General features: G+C 36.6%; 10 protein-coding genes across 10 annotated transcripts; 5 read left to right on the top strand and 5 right to left on the bottom strand.

Moving 5' to 3' along the window:
• Nucleotides 1-393: 393 nt before the first annotated feature.
• EV154DRAFT_526931 (uncharacterized protein) lies at nt 394-2,038 on the top strand. The gene has a single exon (XM_051603441.1). It carries the CDS (start codon nt 442-444, stop codon nt 1,960-1,962), a length of 1,521 nt encoding a protein of 506 aa, XP_051452056.1. The 5' UTR covers nt 394-441; the 3' UTR covers nt 1,963-2,038.
• Nucleotides 2,039-2,170: 132 nt separating this feature from the next.
• EV154DRAFT_540419 (cytochrome c oxidase, subunit VIb) lies at nt 2,171-2,738 on the bottom strand (the record flags this gene model as incomplete). The annotated part of the gene is made up of 4 exons (XM_051604413.1): nt 2,171-2,230; nt 2,293-2,404; nt 2,484-2,510; nt 2,713-2,738. 4 exons carry the CDS (start codon nt 2,736-2,738, stop codon nt 2,171-2,173), a joined length of 225 nt encoding a protein of 74 aa, XP_051452055.1.
• A 1,448-nt stretch (nt 2,739-4,186) lies between these two features.
• Nucleotides 4,187-5,851, top strand: EV154DRAFT_78518 (uncharacterized protein). Its single transcript, XM_051607776.1, has 4 exons — nt 4,187-4,516; nt 4,590-4,897; nt 4,967-5,111; nt 5,186-5,851. Exons 1-4 carry the CDS (start codon nt 4,286-4,288, stop codon nt 5,372-5,374), a joined length of 873 nt encoding a protein of 290 aa, XP_051452054.1. The 5' UTR covers nt 4,187-4,285; the 3' UTR covers nt 5,375-5,851.
• Nucleotides 5,417-5,906, bottom strand: EV154DRAFT_78500 (uncharacterized protein). Its single transcript, XM_051607775.1, has 2 exons — nt 5,859-5,906; nt 5,417-5,786 (listed from the first exon to the last, which is right to left on the bottom strand). Coding segments are annotated over exons 1-2 (312 nt in total). The 5' UTR covers nt 5,860-5,906; the 3' UTR covers nt 5,417-5,475.
• Nucleotides 5,907-6,201: 295 nt separating this feature from the next.
• EV154DRAFT_555954 (histone H3) lies at nt 6,202-6,838 on the top strand (the record flags this gene model as incomplete). The annotated part of the gene is made up of 2 exons (XM_051605317.1): nt 6,202-6,520; nt 6,617-6,838. 2 exons carry the CDS (start codon nt 6,202-6,204, stop codon nt 6,706-6,708), a joined length of 411 nt encoding a protein of 136 aa, XP_051452052.1. The 3' UTR covers nt 6,709-6,838.
• Nucleotides 6,839-7,025: 187 nt separating this feature from the next.
• EV154DRAFT_430267 (uncharacterized protein) lies at nt 7,026-8,537 on the top strand (the record flags this gene model as incomplete). Its single annotated transcript, XM_051596527.1, has 3 exons — nt 7,026-7,598; nt 7,687-8,069; nt 8,150-8,537. The coding sequence occupies 3 exons, from the start codon at nt 7,026-7,028 to the stop codon at nt 8,535-8,537; spliced, it is 1,344 nt and encodes a 447-aa protein (XP_051452051.1).
• A 230-nt stretch (nt 8,538-8,767) lies between these two features.
• EV154DRAFT_78479 (uncharacterized protein) lies at nt 8,768-9,503 on the top strand. The gene has a single exon (XM_051607774.1). The coding sequence runs from the start codon at nt 8,833-8,835 to the stop codon at nt 9,457-9,459; it is 627 nt and encodes a 208-aa protein (XP_051452050.1). The 5' UTR covers nt 8,768-8,832; the 3' UTR covers nt 9,460-9,503.
• Nucleotides 9,504-9,541: 38 nt separating this feature from the next.
• On the bottom strand, nt 9,542-10,033 carry EV154DRAFT_430245 (uncharacterized protein; the record flags this gene model as incomplete). The annotated part of the gene is made up of 1 exon (XM_051596526.1): nt 9,542-10,033. One exon carries the CDS (start codon nt 10,031-10,033, stop codon nt 9,542-9,544), a length of 492 nt encoding a protein of 163 aa, XP_051452049.1.
• Nucleotides 10,034-10,859: 826 nt separating this feature from the next.
• On the bottom strand, nt 10,860-11,783 carry EV154DRAFT_526919 (ubiquitin-conjugating enzyme E2 N). The gene is made up of 5 exons (XM_051603440.1): nt 11,744-11,783; nt 11,545-11,659; nt 11,339-11,470; nt 11,118-11,258; nt 10,860-11,052 (listed from the first exon to the last, which is right to left on the bottom strand). Exons 1-5 carry the CDS (start codon nt 11,768-11,770, stop codon nt 11,018-11,020), a joined length of 450 nt encoding a protein of 149 aa, XP_051452048.1. The 5' UTR covers nt 11,771-11,783; the 3' UTR covers nt 10,860-11,017.
• Nucleotides 11,784-11,947: 164 nt separating this feature from the next.
• EV154DRAFT_526918 (ferrous iron transporter B) lies at nt 11,948-12,910 on the bottom strand. The gene is made up of 5 exons (XM_051603439.1): nt 12,799-12,910; nt 12,623-12,727; nt 12,490-12,524; nt 12,158-12,434; nt 11,948-12,091 (listed from the first exon to the last, which is right to left on the bottom strand). The coding sequence occupies exons 1-5, from the start codon at nt 12,851-12,853 to the stop codon at nt 12,006-12,008; spliced, it is 558 nt and encodes a 185-aa protein (XP_051452047.1). The 5' UTR covers nt 12,854-12,910; the 3' UTR covers nt 11,948-12,005.
• Between the last annotated feature and the right edge of the window lie 3,607 nt (nt 12,911-16,517).

The raw sequence follows: 16,517 nt of genomic DNA, 5'->3' as shown, positions 1-16,517 counted from the left end.
TTTGTTGTGATTTATAATAAAAAGGTTGTCAAGAGAAGGGGTTGATTTGTAAAAGAAAAAAAAAAAAAATGCGTGATTACTAAATTAGGATAATTCTATGATATCATTTGTGATTTTTTTTTTTTTTGCGTCTAATTAATTTTTTTTTTTTTTTTTTTGTTTCTTCTTTTTTCCTTTTTCTTCTTTTTGTTCGCTTCTTTAAACAACAAAACGCGTTTTTCTTTATTTAGAGAAGAACAAACATTGGACATAAAAAGACCTCAAGCCGAGAAAAAAAAAAGAAAAAAAAGAGGGGGGACGGGAAAAGCGAGCGAGCGACAGACAGATAGAAAAGAAAAAAGAAGTAAAAAAAAAAAAAAAAAAGAAAAGCAGATACAATTATTTTTTTTTTAGAAAAAAAAAGAAAAAAAAAAAAAGTGTGTGGAATTTCTAAACATATATATGACAAGTGATGCCAAAATAGCATCTAACAACACACCCATTGTGACATTACCACTGGATCGCATATTCTCCTATCTTGAACGTCCAGACCTTTTAAAAACAACACTCGTATCCAAAGACTGGCACATTGCCTCTTCCAAAAAGCTTTGGTCCAAGTTTAAATTCGTGCGAGAGAAAGAGTTTGAAAGGATCTTTCATATCCTCTCCAAGAACAAGTCCTACGGTCATTATATCTCTCATCTGGAACTCATTCATTCAGATAAAGACTTTTATCTCAATGCAAGTCATATTTTCCTCATCACTTTGCTCTGTCCAAATTTACTCTCCATTTCCATCACCTTTCATCATACCCGCTCTGTAGCGCCACCCGCCAACATCAATAGACGCTTACCCCCGCCTCTTTTACCAAGGCAACAGCAACACATACAGCAGCAACATCCACATCCACAAAGACCCGTCTCGGCTGCTCATCCTCCTCTTCATTTGCAGCAGGTTCATCAGCTACAGAAGCAGCCTTTCCTACCACAACCACCACAGCAGCAACAACAACAACAACTACAACAACCACAACAACAGCATCAGCAGATGAGACCTCCCCCTCACGGTGCCCCTTCTCCATCAGCAGCAGCAGCAGCAGCAGCAGCAGCAGCAGCAACACCACGTCATACGCAAAGCCTGCCTTTAGCACATTTTGCCCACAACTGCCCAAAACTAAAATCGATCCGACTCCATTCGTATTCACCTAAAACCGACGATTCGGTGTACGAGATGGCCAAATACATGACCTGGCGGTGTCTGGAATCCATCACCTTGACCAATTGCACGACGATTCAGAGTTCGACCCTGTGCAAGTTAGCCATGACGAACCCACAACTGAAATCGGTCGAGATCATGGGGACCACACCCATCAGTGACAGTAGTTTAGCGACGTTGGCGAATGGTTGTGGTGGGACATTGGAGTACCTAAGTATTGGGAATGCCTGTCAATTGACGGATAAATCGATACGTTACATTGCAGCCAAATGTGTGCGATTACGACAAATTTGTATATTTAATAATGATAGAGAAAAGATCAGCCAAGATACCCTGACGGCCATCATACAGCAGTGTCGTCAACTGCGGATGATGAGTATCAGTGACTCGCGTTGCTTGGGGACGGAATTCTTTGCAGCGGTGGTGCAACGTGTAAATAATGAAATGGAGACCCTCCGTAGTCAAAGAAAAGGACAAGAGATTATAAAAGAGGAATTCGGGTTGCAGACATTGTGCTTGGGTGCGGTGAGTCGACAGGTCATTCATAGCCCTTGTATGGCTGCTCTCATTGACGTTAGTGCAAGTAAACATGACCCTCCTCAACAGGAAGAAGGAGGAAAAGGAGGAGAGGATGACGATGATGCGATAGACATTCTAGACATATCCGATCAATTGACGCATTTGATCAACACGACTAAATTTATGCCAAAATCAACTGTCATTCGTGGCAATACCATTTGGTGGCAAAGACGCCGCATTTCGTTCTAATTTAACAATTTTTTTTTTTTTTTTAAACAAAAAAAAAACCATGTAAATATTACTAATAAAAAAAAAAAAACCATAATTCTTTTTAAAAAAAAAAAAAAAAAAAAAAAAAAAAAAAGTGTACAATTTAAGAACAAATTTATATAAGGGAGGGGGTGGAAGGTTTTAATATAGATTATTTCTTATTTTTTTATATATATCGTATCTCGCTCTAAACTTCAAAGTTGGAAGGGTTACGACCTTCTTCTCTGAGAGTATCCCACTTTTCAATCTACAATATTTCCCATTAGTTCACACTGCACAACCTCTTTTATAACAACAAGGTTTGCTTACCCATTCGTTAGGACACAAAGCGTGATAAGCTCTGAAAAATTGCTTGCAAGGAGCGAAATCTTCACCACGAGCGTTAATACACTTGTAGTAATCAACATAGTTCTGCCAGCAGCTACAAAAAAAAAAAAAAGGCTGTTAGTTTTTTTTTTTTTTTTTTTTTTTTGGGCTTCTATTTTCGGGGTTTCTCATACTGCTTAGTCTGGTTGGTGTTGGGGAAACTACAAAAGAGAGGGGGGGGTTAGTCGACTTATTCTCTCATTGACTTCACAAATAAAAAACACGTTACCGAGCATCGAAACCAGCTAAATAATGAATTAATTAAAAAAAAAAAAAAGTTTAGTTTCATTCTCCCACTCTATATATAAATAAAACACGCCATGGGGTGGTGCATGTGTAAAAAATAATATACCGGTGGATAACTTTGTAACTTCAGCAGCGTCAGACATGGTTAAATTAATTTAATGAGTTAAAAAAAAAGAAAAAACAAAAAAATAAAAAAAGAGACGGGTTTGCAACTAAAAAAAAAAAAAAATTTGTGGGGAGGGCCTGGTTCACCGCCAGATTACGATGTCATCAATTTCTGTGTGTGTGTGTGTGTCTGTGTGTGCGTGTGTGTGTGTGTGCGATGTCTGCGGTGTTTCATTTTCTCGCTTTTTTTTTTTTTTTTGACATTGAACCCGCTTTTTTGCGTCCCTAGGATGCCAACAACAGCAACAATAACAATAGCAACAGTTTTAATGGGTAAGATATACCCTTTCAAGTCGTGGTAGAAACTGAAGGCCTATAGAAACCATTGGCCTTACAGAGTAACTCAATAAAAAAAAAAAAAAAAAAAATCGGCCGATATATTTCAATCCTTCTACTTTAGGACATGGTTTATTAATATGAGTTTTAAAAAAGAAGAGAGTGTACAAATCCTCCACCCTACTCACTGTAAAGATTATGCTCTGTATAAAAAAAGTGTAGAGTTCATTAAAGCACTTCATAACTTACATATATTCAACTTACAAAAAAAAAAAAGAAAGCGAAGGGGAAGGGAACGTGGTCTCCGTCATCTACACTTCAACATCCCTCTCAGTAAGTAGAATTGGTGGAGGGGCCTATTGATATATCCTCCCTTTCAGCTTATCCGTGATGACTGAAGAGCACACTACAGTGTCTCATTTTATCACACTTTGTTCTATCGTATTTTATCACAAAATAAAATTAAAATCAATTTTCTCCCTCCCAAAGCGTGTTTTCATTGGACAGTCACTTGATGCAGCAGCAGAGCCCTTCCGGGGCGGGAGCCAAAGTTCCTTTTCTTTTCTTTATATATATTCACAAAAAAAAGAAATGAACCACATTGAGGACTTTGTGACATTAGTACGAGAATCCTATGAACATCAAGATAGAGAACAGTTTAGTCAATTGATTAGCATCGATGAGACGCATGGTGTGGTGTCAGGGCTAATGCAAGCTCTTAACCAGGTAACATGGGGGGTGCTACAAAGTAGAGAGAAGGGGAGGAGACTGATTTATATTAGGTGAATGAGACACAAGTGGAAAAGTTAGTGACGAGTCAATTAGAAGACACATCGTTTGCTTTATCTGAATGCATAGTAAATTACCTTCATATGATACGTTATTTATACGATACCGATATAGAAGCCTTGTTTGAAAAGTTTGCCACCTTTTACAGGTAAGAAGGATAGAATTAAAAATTAAAGGGCGTCCTATTTTAATAGTAACAAGACTAGTTCGTTTATTCCTGTCTTTAATGGATCCGATACATTTTATCAAGTACCTGTCATGAATACGCTTTCTACCAACCTAGTCGAACTCGCGCTAAGTGTAAATCATTGGAATTTGCATTAAAAAAAGGGAGGTGTTGACTAATTTGGGTGTGTGTGTGGCAAAAATTTGTAATTTGTAGGTGGATAAAACGGGATTAAAAGGAAAGGCACGTAAAGCAAATACAGCTGCTCGATTACTTTCGAAAGTGTTTAATATCATGTTGGCAGATCGTTCACCTATTGACAGTTCTAAACGACAAGGTATATTTCATGTCACTAATTTGGCCTTCAAGGTTTACTTTCGCTTAAATTCGATGCGCATGTGTCAAACCTTTATTTCCAATATTCGTACGGGTGGATTGGACCTAGACCTCTTTCCAATCAGTCAACAAGTCACGTATAAATACTACCTGGGAAGATACGCATTATACAATGGTCAATTGAAAAAGGTTTGGATAGATTATAAAAAAATATTTTTAGTGTCTATATTAGACTCAACTAACAAAATCAAAACATGAAAAGGCTCAGGATTGCTTGCTGTTTGCTTTTCAAAAGTGTCACATAGGACATTGGCATAATAAGCGAGTGATTCTTCATTACTTGATACCAACACGCATTATCTTGGGACATTTTCCTTCATTGCAATTACTAGAAACCTACGAATTGACAGCACCTTATGCTGACCTCCTAAAGGCTTTACGGTCCGGTCATTTGAAGGGGTATTTGCAACACTTGGAAACCTACTTTGATTACTTTTATAGTCATCTGACCTACCTGTTATTAAAAGAAAGGGGGATCGTGCTTGTTTGGCGTTGTTTAATTAAAAACATGTAGGTGCTTTTTTTTTATTGTTTTTTATTATTATTATGTATCATAACCCCCCTCTCTCTCTTTAAAAGGTATCATCAAAAGCAAAAGTTAAATCAGACAATTCCTGTCATTGAATTTCGGGACTGTTTAAAAGCATTTTATTTCGCTTCTCCAACAGGTACATCGTATACGGTGGAAGACATGGAATGCATTCTCGTATCACTGGTGAGCCAGGTAAATAAATAAGAAAAAAAAAAAGGGGGGGGACAAATCAATGATGAATCTAATATATATATAAAAAAAACCAGAATTACATTCGAGGTTATCTGCAACACAGTAAACAACGTCTCGTACTAAGTAAAGTAAATGCATTTCCTCCTATTTCGCATGTCCGAGTTCACGTTGAGCGTTACAATGAAGCCGTACTAGAAGATCATATGATGCATGCTCAACCACCTTTACCCGAAGAGATCCAAGCTTACATTGATCATGAATAACAACAGTGATAAACATTACGTTTTTTTATAATATATAAAAAAATCACGATACATAAAATAAAGAAATTAAAAAAAAAAAAAGGTATTTATTAAAAGAATATTTATCCACCGAAACCATAGAGGGTACGGCCTTGTCTCTTGAGAGCATAGACAACATCTAAAGAGGTGACAGTCTTTCTCTTGGCGTGTTCAGTGTAAGTGACGGCATCGCGAATGACGTTTTCAAGGAAGACCTTGAGGACACCACGGGTTTCTTCGTAAATGAGACCAGAGATACGCTTGACACCACCACGACGAGCGAGACGACGAATAGCAGGCTTGGTAATACCTTGAATGTTATCACGGAGAATCTTTCTGTGACGCTTAGCTCCTCCCTTTCCGAGTCCTTTACCACCTTTTCCACGACCAGTCACTATTAGATACAATGAGTACAATTGATCATTTCATGAGACATAATTTTTTTTTTTTTTTTTTTATTACTTACTATTAATTATTTAAATAAAATGGGGAAAAAGAAGAAGAGAAAAAAAAAAAGAAAGCAATTTTAAACTGGTTTAATTATATAGAAAAATTTTAAATGATGACGACAAAAAAAAAAAAAAATTCAAAAACGCCAATAGCAACGCGATTCTTTACGCGTTTTTTTTTTTTTTTTTTTTAATTTTCATGAAAAAAAAAAAAAGGTGTATTGTAAATATTACACTGTCGCGCGCTTCCAAGGGACGTCACCTTTTTTTTTTTTTTTATTATTATTACGCCCATTCTTAAAATTTTTTTTTTTTTTTAATTTTCTTTTTTCTTTTTATTCTTTCTGTATAAAATTCAAGATGGCTCGTACTAAGCAAACAGCTCGTAAGTCTACTGGTGGTAAGGCACCTCGTAAGCAATTGGCCACCAAGGCTGCTCGTAAATCTGCTCCTTCCACTGGTGGTGTCAAGAAGCCTCATCGTTACAGACCCGGTACCGTTGCTCTTCGTGAAATTCGTCGTTACCAAAAGTCTACCGAACTCTTAATCCGTAAGCTTCCCTTCCAACGTCTCGTTCGTGAAATTGCTCAAGATTTCAAGACCGATTTACGTTTCCAATCTTCTGCCATTGGTGCCCTTCAAGAAGCTTCTGAAGCCTACTTGGTCTCTCTCTTTGAAGGTACAACAACAACAAAAAAAAAACTTTTTATTGTCTCCTTTTTTTTATATATATATATACATTCGTACTCACTCTCCCCCCCTTCTTTATAATTAGATACTAACTTGGCCGCTATTCATGCTAAGCGTGTCACCATTCAACCCAAGGATATCCAATTGGCTCGTCGTCTTCGTGGTGAACGTTCTTAAACTAAGAAAAAAAACCCTCTGCTTCTCACCTAAATCTTTTTTATTTTTTTATATAAAAAAAAAAGAATTCATCAGACAATAAAGCGTATTGATTATAATAATAAAAAAAGTCATTTTGTTCTGTTTGCAGTGCATAAAAATTGTGTATACTTTTTTTTAACTGTTTAAATATACAAAAAAATACGCGTTTTTTTTTTTTTATGGGATATATGCCTTGAAAAAAAAGGTCACAGAGGAGATATAAATAATAACAAGTGTATTCTCCCCCTTTATTTCCCTTTCCCCTTCATCTCTTTTTTTATAATTAAAAAAAAAAAATGCCTTTGGACTATAGCAAATGGGATAACCTCGAGTTATCCGACGACTCGGACATTGAAGTCCACCCTAATGTCGATAAACGTTCCATGATTAAATGGAAGCAAGAATCCATCCATCGTGAACGCGCTGAACGTAAAGCCAAAATTGATTATTTATCCACCTTCATCCCACAGCAACAAAACGTCTTGAATAAAGTACAACAATTGGCTTCCATGCTCTCTACAGGAACTGATATGGAAGGGATTGGACGTGTTGTACAAGCTCTGGATAAGCAACAAGTAGAAGCCGATCCAAGTATGATGGTGCCTTCCCCCAACGGACAAGACCCCATGAACGTCACTCAAGTCTTTGCTGCCATGAAGGCTCAGATTGCTACAGGTTTAGCTTCTTCCTCACCCGCTCAAGTGAAATCCACCCTCCTGAGTCGCTTTCAACAAACACAAGAGACTGTCCAAAAGACCTTGGTGGGTGCAGAGGCAGAGCTCCAGAAACTCAACCAAGAGGCCGCCAAGAAAATGACGAGTGAAAACATGTTTACCGAGACCGCTAACAAGACGGTACAAAAAAAAAAAGTTTTTTGTTGTGTGTGTAGCGTTGGTATAAGGTAACTAACCCATCCCCCACTTTTTCACCCAATTTTCGCTATAGATTTTAAATAAGCCTAAACCTGTGACTAAAAAGAAGACACAAAAGGTCGTAGAGACCTTGAACCCTCATGCACAATTACCCAAAGTAACAACCGGAGGGCAGAAAGAAGCAACAGATGCTGATGATGAAGAAGAGGATGAGGAGGAGGAGGATATTGACATGTCACCTGAAGCCACGGCCTTTTCCAAATTGCGAGGCTTTGAGGATAGTTACAAGTACTTGAAAAACCATATGGACATCATTAATGAAAAGACCTCCGATTCAATTTTGGGTAACGCTTTTACAGCTCAGTTAAAAGGAGAAGAAGCCTATGCTAAAAATTGTGTGATTCAATCCTTGATGATCCAGTATGCCGGCCAACTTGGTAAAGATGGTTTGGATGTATTTTTCTCTCGGTTCGTTGCAAAGACTCTTTTTCTTTTTTTTTTGTAAAAATAATACTTATCCCCCCCCCCTTTTTTTTTAAAACGTGTAGAATGAGTGCACCCAATACACAGGGTCGTAAAATGTTTTTTGACGATGTAGAAAAGACATACGGTCGTATTCAATCAAGATGTATTGAAATTGCTGCTGAAGAAGGAACGGATCATCCTCAAGTAGAAACCATTCAGCTTCAACCTGTGGGTGATGGATCACAGTTAATCATTCGTGTACCAGAACCTGAGGACAAAGAGGCCTATCAGGTGTATACCGCTATGCCCGTTGATTTTCAAAAGGCACTTAAAACAGGTCAATTAGATGAAATGAACAAAGTGTTGGAGAAATTGGCTGTACCTGTTGCAGAAGAGTTGGTGAAGCAGTGCTCGGATTATGGATTTTTGGATGTAGAAGGAGAGGTCATTGATGCCACTCAACAAGTGTAATAAATGAACGGAGTTTACACAGGAGAAGCAAAAAAAAAAAAAAAAAAAAGAGTGTCATTATTATTTTCATTTTTTTTTTTTTTTAACCCATAGGGTGAAACCTATTACCCGCATTTCTCTCTCAGTTTTGATCCTGATACTATCACGAAATATGTAAAAGATACGCATAATTAAACTCCTTTAGAAAAAAAAAAGTTTAAAAAATAGGGGGAAGAGATATAAAAGATATGAAAAGAAAGGCTTCATATGTCTATGGGAAGCATTCCATTGAATTCATTAAGATTAAAAAAAAAGAATGGATGATATTCTCTCTCTCTCTTTTTGTTTTCTTTCCTTCTTTCTAATGGCTTATCCTATTCGATCCTACTCATTAAAATCACCATGGCAGGGTCAACCGGTTGCTAAGAGCAAGAAAAAGCAAAGAAGACGTACATGGCATCCTACACGACCTTGTTCGATCTACCCTATTTCACCACGTGTATCCAAATGGCGTGCGGCTAACTCTTTTCTCGTGCATCCGAAACGACTGACGGTAGCCACCATCTCCACACTTACCTCTTCCAACTCACCTCTACCCATCGATTCCTTTCAAAGGATGACACCCGTGGTAAATGTCTTTCACTTGCAGTCTACCTTGTTTTTATTTGGTTTCTTGTGTTTCCCTTGTTGGTGGGTTGGCGGATATTGTTTACCTGCAACGCATACGATGGAATTGAATGGACAGGTCATGATGGCTGTTCATCCTTCCCTCTTGGCGAACGGAAGAATGTGTTCAAAGACCCTATGGACTTGTACGGATTATGATCCCGAGAAGGATACTATCTTGATGTTTTATCGTTGGAATCGATTCATGGCTCTTGTCTCTGTTGCCTTGGTCCTCTTTATCCTATCACTCTTTATCTGGTATTATGTGGCATACTAAAAGAGAGAATGAAACAAAAAGAAAATAAAAAAAGAAAAGAGGGGGAACCCTATTTATTATTATTTTTTTTTAAAAAAAAAAATCAGAGTGTCATGGTGTATTTAATGACAATTTTCTTTAAAGCATAAGGTAAAGTCTTCCAGGAAAAGACCTTGAGATCTTTTTCAATGTTACGTGGTTTAGGTTTTGGAAATCCCATAATCTTTTGAAAGAAACGAGCACTCTCCACTGCACCTTTACTTACAGTGTAAGGACGAAATCCTTCTAAATTACGTCGAACACGATTTCTTTCTTCCATACTAAACTTGATTTTTAAAAGAAATTCAATCAATTGAATACAATCCACTGAAGTGATAAAATAGTCCTTTTTTTCCTCCCAATAGATACACGAGACCATCATCATGGTGGGCACACTTTCCATCGTTGTTGTTGTTGTCGTCGCCATCGGATGAAATCTACAACGGATCATCGCTTGAGCTTCCTCTTCTTCTCGAAAGAATTGAACGAGACGTCGTCCTTCTTGTATCTCCCTCTGTGTCCAATCATGTGTCATGGTCATTATATCACCTACCATAATCAGATTTGAACGAAAGTGTAGGCTAGGGTAAGGGTTGTAATCTGTAATTGAAACAGCAGGTGTATAAGGCCCTTTTCCACGTGTACGACCAGGTTCCTCCATACGAGGAGCAACCACAGTGGACTTGTTCTGATCATTTACTATTTTTTTCATATTGCATCAGATAAATATAAGGGCACCCTTCTGACGGACTTACCACTCAATGACTTTGGATACAGAGCTTTCAATACATCACTGCCATCTACTTTATTTTATTTTTTTTTTTAAAAAAAAAAAAAAAAGATTAATCACAAGAGAGGTTAGAAAAGAGCTCTGGTTTATAAAAAAAAAAAAGAAAATGTATTAATGTACGTTGATGATGCATACCACTCCCTACTGTATCATAGATGAAATTAGCTACAAAGAGACTGGATGTCACATAATTATTCTTGATGAAACATAGGCTGACGGGTACAGAAAAGGTTTGAGCATTTGTGCGTGAAAAGGGTGGTACGGAGGCCATCAAGACGGTATGATCTTTATCCCTCATGATAGGGTTTGTATCTACCAGTAAAGTGTTAAAGGCAAGCTTAACGATGCAAGAAGGAAACGCTTGTACGACCACAGTAACAGTGGTTTCTTCTGAACCGTGATCGGGTGTCAGTTTCATTTCTGTGGTAGTAGGAGATACAATGACTATGATTTTAAAATTTTTTTTGAGTAGTGGTGCTTTTCTCTCTTTATAAATCAAGTGTTGCTTACTTTGACAGTTGTTGTCTTTATTCATGATTAAGATGTCACTGAGAAAGAAACATAGTATCAATTCTTCTTTTTTTTTTTTTCTTGTTAAATGGTCATTGGACGGTGACTTTTTTTTTTTTTTTTTTAATAATAATAATGAAAATTCTCTATATCATGTATATAAGGGGATTGATAAAATGTTTATTGTAGTCGTCCTATCTCTCTCACTCTCTTTTTTTTTTTGTTATATATAAATTAGATTTATGTATGAGCGTACATTTGGGTCCATTGACGAGCTACAGAAAAAAAAAAAAGAGAGTTAATTATGAGCCCCTCTACATTAAAAATAATAAGTCATTACCTTGTTCAATAGCACCCTTTTCATCCTCCTTCCAATGAGAAGCAACATCGTTAGCCAAAGGATCATCGGGGTTAGGAGCTGATAATAATGCTTGTATAGAAAGCAACACGGTACGAATTTGGAGAGCGGGTGACCATTTATCTAATATTATACATGAGTTTTTTTTATTATCATTTTTTTCAAAAAAAAACCTCTGCATGGATACGGGGGTGAAAACAAACCTTTAAGAATATCAAGACAGATACGACCCAACTTATCGATATTGGGATGGTAAATCTTTGTCAAGAAACGTACTTTAGGAGGTCCCATGGGGTAATCCTCGGGTAAGAATAATTCTAAATGAAAGACACCACCTTTTTTTTGGGGGGGACACGTTTAATCTACTTTTTTTCCTATTGTATATAAAATAGTTCTCTCTTTTTTTTACCTTCAAATGGAGATTGATCAGGTCCAGCAATAATTACATCAAAGTAACGCAAGTTTTCCTCATGAGGTGTAGCACTGATTCCAGGTGCAGGATCTGCTAACAAACGCTCGGTTTCCTACCAGACAACAACAACAACAACAACAAAAAAAAGGTTAAACAGGGAAAAAAAGAAAAAGCCCATCTTTATTTATAACTGTACCTTGATGATTCTTTTGGGAAGAGACATGATTTTAAAAATGTAAAGAAAGAGAAAAATAAAATAAAAAAAAATAAAAAATGAAAATTTACGAGCAGTTACGTATTTGGGACCCCTCCCCCCCTCACACACACACTCACAATGGACATAGATTAGAGAGAGAGAGAGAGAGAGAGGAACACACACACGCACACTGGCGTGTGACTATTTTTAAAGCGGCATTGTTTACAATTTTATTATTTTTTTTTTTTTCATAAAAAAAAGACTACATGGAAACACAACCACCCTTTTCTTCAGGTGGAGGATTATTAGCCTTTTCAATGGTAGCGATTAATGAATCAAATATTTTGGCTAAATGAAATAATAAGAGAGTGAGATCAAATAGTGGTCATGATCAATAGTATATAAAACACTTACAGACGTTTTCGTCGTGCTTTGCAGAGGTTTCAACAAAGGGACAATTCCAACTCTGAGCTAAATCTAACCCTTCTTGTGTTGTCACTTGTCGTTGAATATTTAAATCAGATTTGTTACCAACAATGACACAAGGAACAGTCTCTAATCCAGTAAAATCTAAAATTTTATCTCTAATAATCTTGATCATATCAAAACTAGATTTGGATGAAATAGAGTACACTAATACGTATCCGTTCATACTGGAAGCGTGGTGTGATGATAATATAGAGTACTCGTCCTAAATTCTATTTGTTTAATTCTTTTCACTTCTTCTTCTTCTCTTTCCTTCTTACCTGACCAGCTGTATCCATGATTTCAACCTTGTATTCTAAATATTCAGTCCTATTTTAGCAAACAAGATTTCCCCCACCTTCCCTCTTCTTTACGACAATTCACTGCCAATATTTTAAAATATATATAAAATACCTAATCCTCTGTATTTAATAGTCTTGGTAAACGTATTTTCAATGGTAGGATAATAACTGTCGACAAAATGGTTCTCACAAAACTGAATAACAAGTGACGACTTGCCTACATGATGAAACAATCTTTTTTTTAGCACATTATTAACATTTAACATTTCTTTCTTTCTGTATTTTTACCAACAGCTCTGGTTCCCAGTACAGCAATGCGTCTTGCTTTAGCTTGATTAGACATGATGTTAAAAGAGAGAGAGAGAGAGTAAGCGAGTGTGTGTGTGTGTGTGTGTGTGTGTGAGAGAGAGAGAAAAAAAATGTTTTTTTTTTTTCTTCTTTTTGTTTTGTTTGGATCTCCGTCTTCAAAAGTGCGTGTGTGAAATGACTCTTTCCCCACCCCCTTTGGAAAGAAGACAAATGGATAATTCTTGTTTTTTTTTCTTTCTCTTTTTATGATATCAAGTCATGTTTGTGCCTTATTTGAGATGAATCATGCTTTGGCATAATGTGATAATTTGCCATACACTGTCATCCCCACCTTTTGATAGATCAATGACGTATTCATCCTTCTTTTATCAAAAAAGCTTGATACAAACCCCGTCAAATCAGAATAATATGACATCTGCTCTTAAGTAACGAAAAGGCTAATACCCCCCCTTTTTTTTTCGTGTCATTTGTACACTGACCAAAAAAACATGGGCATTTTTAAAACCCCCCAAACAAGAGAACATGATGGAAAACCATGATAAACTGCTTCTTTTTTTTTTGTTGTTGACAGGGACATTGTGGGTCACTGCCGCAAGGTCCATCATAGGGCGGAGTCAGTATCGGATAAGGATAAAGCTTTCCATTGTATATCTAACAGATATGGGGATTCTGTCTCTCACATAGAATTTAGAGCATGAAAAAAGACATTGGTGATTTGCCTTGCATAAGACGCTCACGTAGGTGCTCAAGAAAAGAAAAAGATGTCATTGTTTAATAGTTTTTTTTTTTTTTTTTTTTTTTTGGCAGTAGATTAATTTTTGTACAATCAGAGTAAAATAAAAGGTCTAGGCCTTGAATTTATATATCATTAGTAAAATAAACAATCCACTAAAAAGAGCACTCAGATTATTATGTTGCAACTAACCACAGTTTACTTGGCTTCCCCCATGTGTTGCACAAAATGAACGGACTTGCATAAAAAAAAACCCGGATGTGTGGGTCTTTTTCTTCTCTCGTCCATGTCAATATACTGTTTAGTCAAGTTATGCACGTATTATTTAGGATTATATTTCTTTCCCCCCCCCCCTTTTTTACGCGAGTTTACATCTTTTTCAGTGACTGTGTGCTGCTTAACCTTTTTTTTTTTTTTTTTTTTTTTTTATGCGAAATCATGGAACGGACTTTTTAGCTTGAGTAAAGCGCCGTTTAAATAATATATAGAATACAGCATTATTATCACTTGTTTTTAATTTACGTTTATAAACTTAACCAAGCAAAGTTCCAACGTCTCCAATGATTGCCAAATTATGCTCTGCCCTCGTCGTGATCATCCAAAAAAAAGGATTGAGTTTGACATGGGATGTACAGTAAAATTGCATGGTTACCATGGAATCGACGCTTTTAGGGCAAAAAAAAAAAAAAAAAAAAAAAAAAAAAACTAACTGCTTTAATTTGGTGTCTAAATGTCTACATTCAACTCTGGAAAACATGGCCAAGATTACGGTGCTTACTGTCAGAGCCCTTTTTGTATCAAATCTTGTGCGAATTTACCCATGCAACGAAAATTGAAGCGGATTGACTGGATTTTCTTCTACGCGATCATGTTTCCGATGTGATAGATCGTTTAAAGTTTTTTTTTTCCTGACACATCTAATTTGGACTATTCCGGCTTTGATATAATGCATTATCTTGCAAAACGCCAACAAGAAGCTGAATGACATTCAATCCGACAAGTGGTTAAATAGCCATAATAATGCCCGAAAGACAACGCCAAGACAGGGGGCCCACGGTATGAGATATAGCGTTTTAAGGAGTTTGAGATACCTTGATCTTGTTAAAAGCTACCACCCAGGATCATATACATTGCATTTGGCAGGGTCTTGCAAAAATCAATTTTGTCAAAGTATGAAGAGTTTGGATTTTTTTTTAAACTACAACACTACCAGAGGTATTATAAATTTATGACACTATACTGCAAATGCCATTATTAACTTTGTGTAAAAATGTTCCAGTATGGACACACCCGCTTTAAGTATCGTCACGCCCAACGGTTGCAGCTCTATACATGCCAAAATAACAGGAGCTTTTTTTCTTATATGAAGGGTATCGTATTCGAAATCTGGACCTTGTACTATTCGGAATATGTCTTTAAAGTAAATGATTGTTTTTTGATAGGGCTAGTTGATGGATTTCACAAAAAAGCATTATGCAAACTGGTTACAACTTGTGGCAAGCTTGTACATTCAACACTTTCTTGTTTCTCCCTCGAAAGAATGACTGGTGTTCTGAAACAGTTGACAGAGAATAGAAAACCTTCGATCAATTCAAACTTCGTACATGACAAATATTTTGGAAAGTAGTCATATCTCGTCTCTCATTAAACAATTAACAAGCATCAATATCATTTCTAAAGATCAAGCCCACATTCTCCACAACACCAGCGCTATCAACCAATCCTTATACACAAACTCCAGTCCTCAAGATTGCATTAATTTTTTTACGAATTGTCTTCCTATGAATATACCAATTCGGGAGGTGTGGTGACCGGATCGGAAATGCGATACTCTCATCCGACTAGCTTTGTTGAAATTAAATCCACTCCGCTCGATCCATCACACCATATGCTTTTTATTGAATATTACACTGTATGCTATCCAAATCGTTCATTCACCAATCTCTTACATTTAACCAACACAAATCTATGCAACAATTATGGTAATTCACTTATCAATAACATTCCTTCAATTAATGTTGGTGCCGACACCAGGATATTCAAACCATTTCAATCTGATATTATGTACAAAAGCCGTATGGCAAGATCGATGAAAGGTGCGTATATTCAAACATTCTTTTAAAAAACAATCATTCGTCGGAATCCGTTGCCTGCTTTTACGGCGAGATACAATATTTCTTTCAACACATCATAATTGTTAACGGCGGTGTCACCCCCCCCCACACACACACACATTTGCTTTCGTACGATGAGTTTATACCTGTCAACCCTGGTAACAATATTTTTATAAAACGAAACTAAGAAAATATGCAAAGGCTATGAAAATACAACTGTCGATTTTACCTGTACATAGAATACACAACGCAATCACAATTGCATGTAGTTCTGACAATTCTAGTAATCCACGAATTCAAAACGGCTGGATTGTAATAAATCCTCAAGAAAAAAAAAATATGTTTAAGCTAGTTTACTTATGCCATTTTTTTAATTTTAATAAACCACTATGAATATGTAAAAAAAAAAAATGTTGTTGGAAAAGGGGGGGGAACAGATTAAAAAAAGAAGAAGAAAAAAAATTGTTTATTTACAATTCAGGAACTCGTGCCCAGTCGGGTGCCTGAGATAGAAATTCGGGCTTAATCACCACATGCTTGAAACGTCCCGCATCCTTCGTCTCCTTTTCTTTTTGGGCGTTTTTTCTCAAAATGAGATCATACTCATCGAAATGCTTAAATGCGCGACGAGCCTAAAGACGAATTGATTTAGTATGCATTCTATTAACAGGAATACACTCATATATTGTATACTTCATTTGTGCGCCAATGCGGCACCATAACCCGCAAGCGTGAGTTTTTTTCGGTCATCCCTATTTCCGAATCCGTGCTTTCCTCATCACTTTGGAGTTGCTCTATCAAGAGCTTCTCTATGTCATCACCATAAGTATCTCTCATTTTTTTGCCATACT

Source organism: Mucor mucedo, assembly GCF_025094135.1.
Source record: "Mucor mucedo strain NRRL 3635 chromosome Unknown EV154scaffold_159, whole genome shotgun sequence".
In the NCBI taxonomy this organism is placed as follows: domain Eukaryota; kingdom Fungi; phylum Mucoromycota; class Mucoromycetes; order Mucorales; family Mucoraceae; genus Mucor; species Mucor mucedo.
The sequence above is the reverse complement of the archived record's forward strand: the minus strand, read 5'-3'. Positions and strand labels throughout refer to the sequence as shown.

What these genes read in the sequence shown, in the direction of transcription:
- EV154DRAFT_526931 (XM_051603441.1), top strand. Translation starts at nt 442, where the DNA reads ATGACAAGTGATGCCAAAATAGCATCTAACAACACACCCATTGTGACA.
- EV154DRAFT_78518 (XM_051607776.1), top strand. Translation starts at nt 4,286, where the DNA reads ATGTTGGCAGATCGTTCACCTATTGACAGTTCTAAACGACAAGGTATA. An exon ending in ACAATGGTCAATTGAAAAAG is followed by an intron (nt 4,517 to 4,589) that starts GTTTGGATAGAT and finishes AAACATGAAAAG; the next exon opens with GCTCAGGATTGCTTGCTGTT. An exon ending in TCGTATCACTGGTGAGCCAG is followed by an intron (nt 5,112 to 5,185) that starts GTAAATAAATAA and finishes AAAAAAAACCAG; the next exon opens with AATTACATTCGAGGTTATCT.
- EV154DRAFT_78479 (XM_051607774.1), top strand. Translation starts at nt 8,833, where the DNA reads ATGGATGATATTCTCTCTCTCTCTTTTTGTTTTCTTTCCTTCTTTCTA.
- EV154DRAFT_526919 (XM_051603440.1), bottom strand. Translation starts at nt 11,770, where the DNA reads ATGTCTCTTCCCAAAAGAATCATCAAG. An exon ending in TTCCCAAAAGAATCATCAAG is followed by an intron (nt 11,660 to 11,743) that starts GTACAGTTATAA and finishes GTTGTCTGGTAG; the next exon opens with GAAACCGAGCGTTTGTTAGC. An exon ending in TGATCAATCTCCATTTGAAG is followed by an intron (nt 11,471 to 11,544) that starts GTAAAAAAAAGA and finishes CCCAAAAAAAAG; the next exon opens with GTGGTGTCTTTCATTTAGAA.
- EV154DRAFT_526918 (XM_051603439.1), bottom strand. Translation starts at nt 12,853, where the DNA reads ATGTCTAATCAAGCTAAAGCAAGACGCATTGCTGTACTGGGAACCAGA. An exon ending in TCATGGATACAGCTGGTCAG is followed by an intron (nt 12,435 to 12,489) that starts GTAAGAAGGAAA and finishes AATAGAATTTAG; the next exon opens with GACGAGTACTCTATATTATC. An exon ending in AAAGCACGACGAAAACGTCT is followed by an intron (nt 12,092 to 12,157) that starts GTAAGTGTTTTA and finishes TATTTCATTTAG; the next exon opens with CCAAAATATTTGATTCATTA.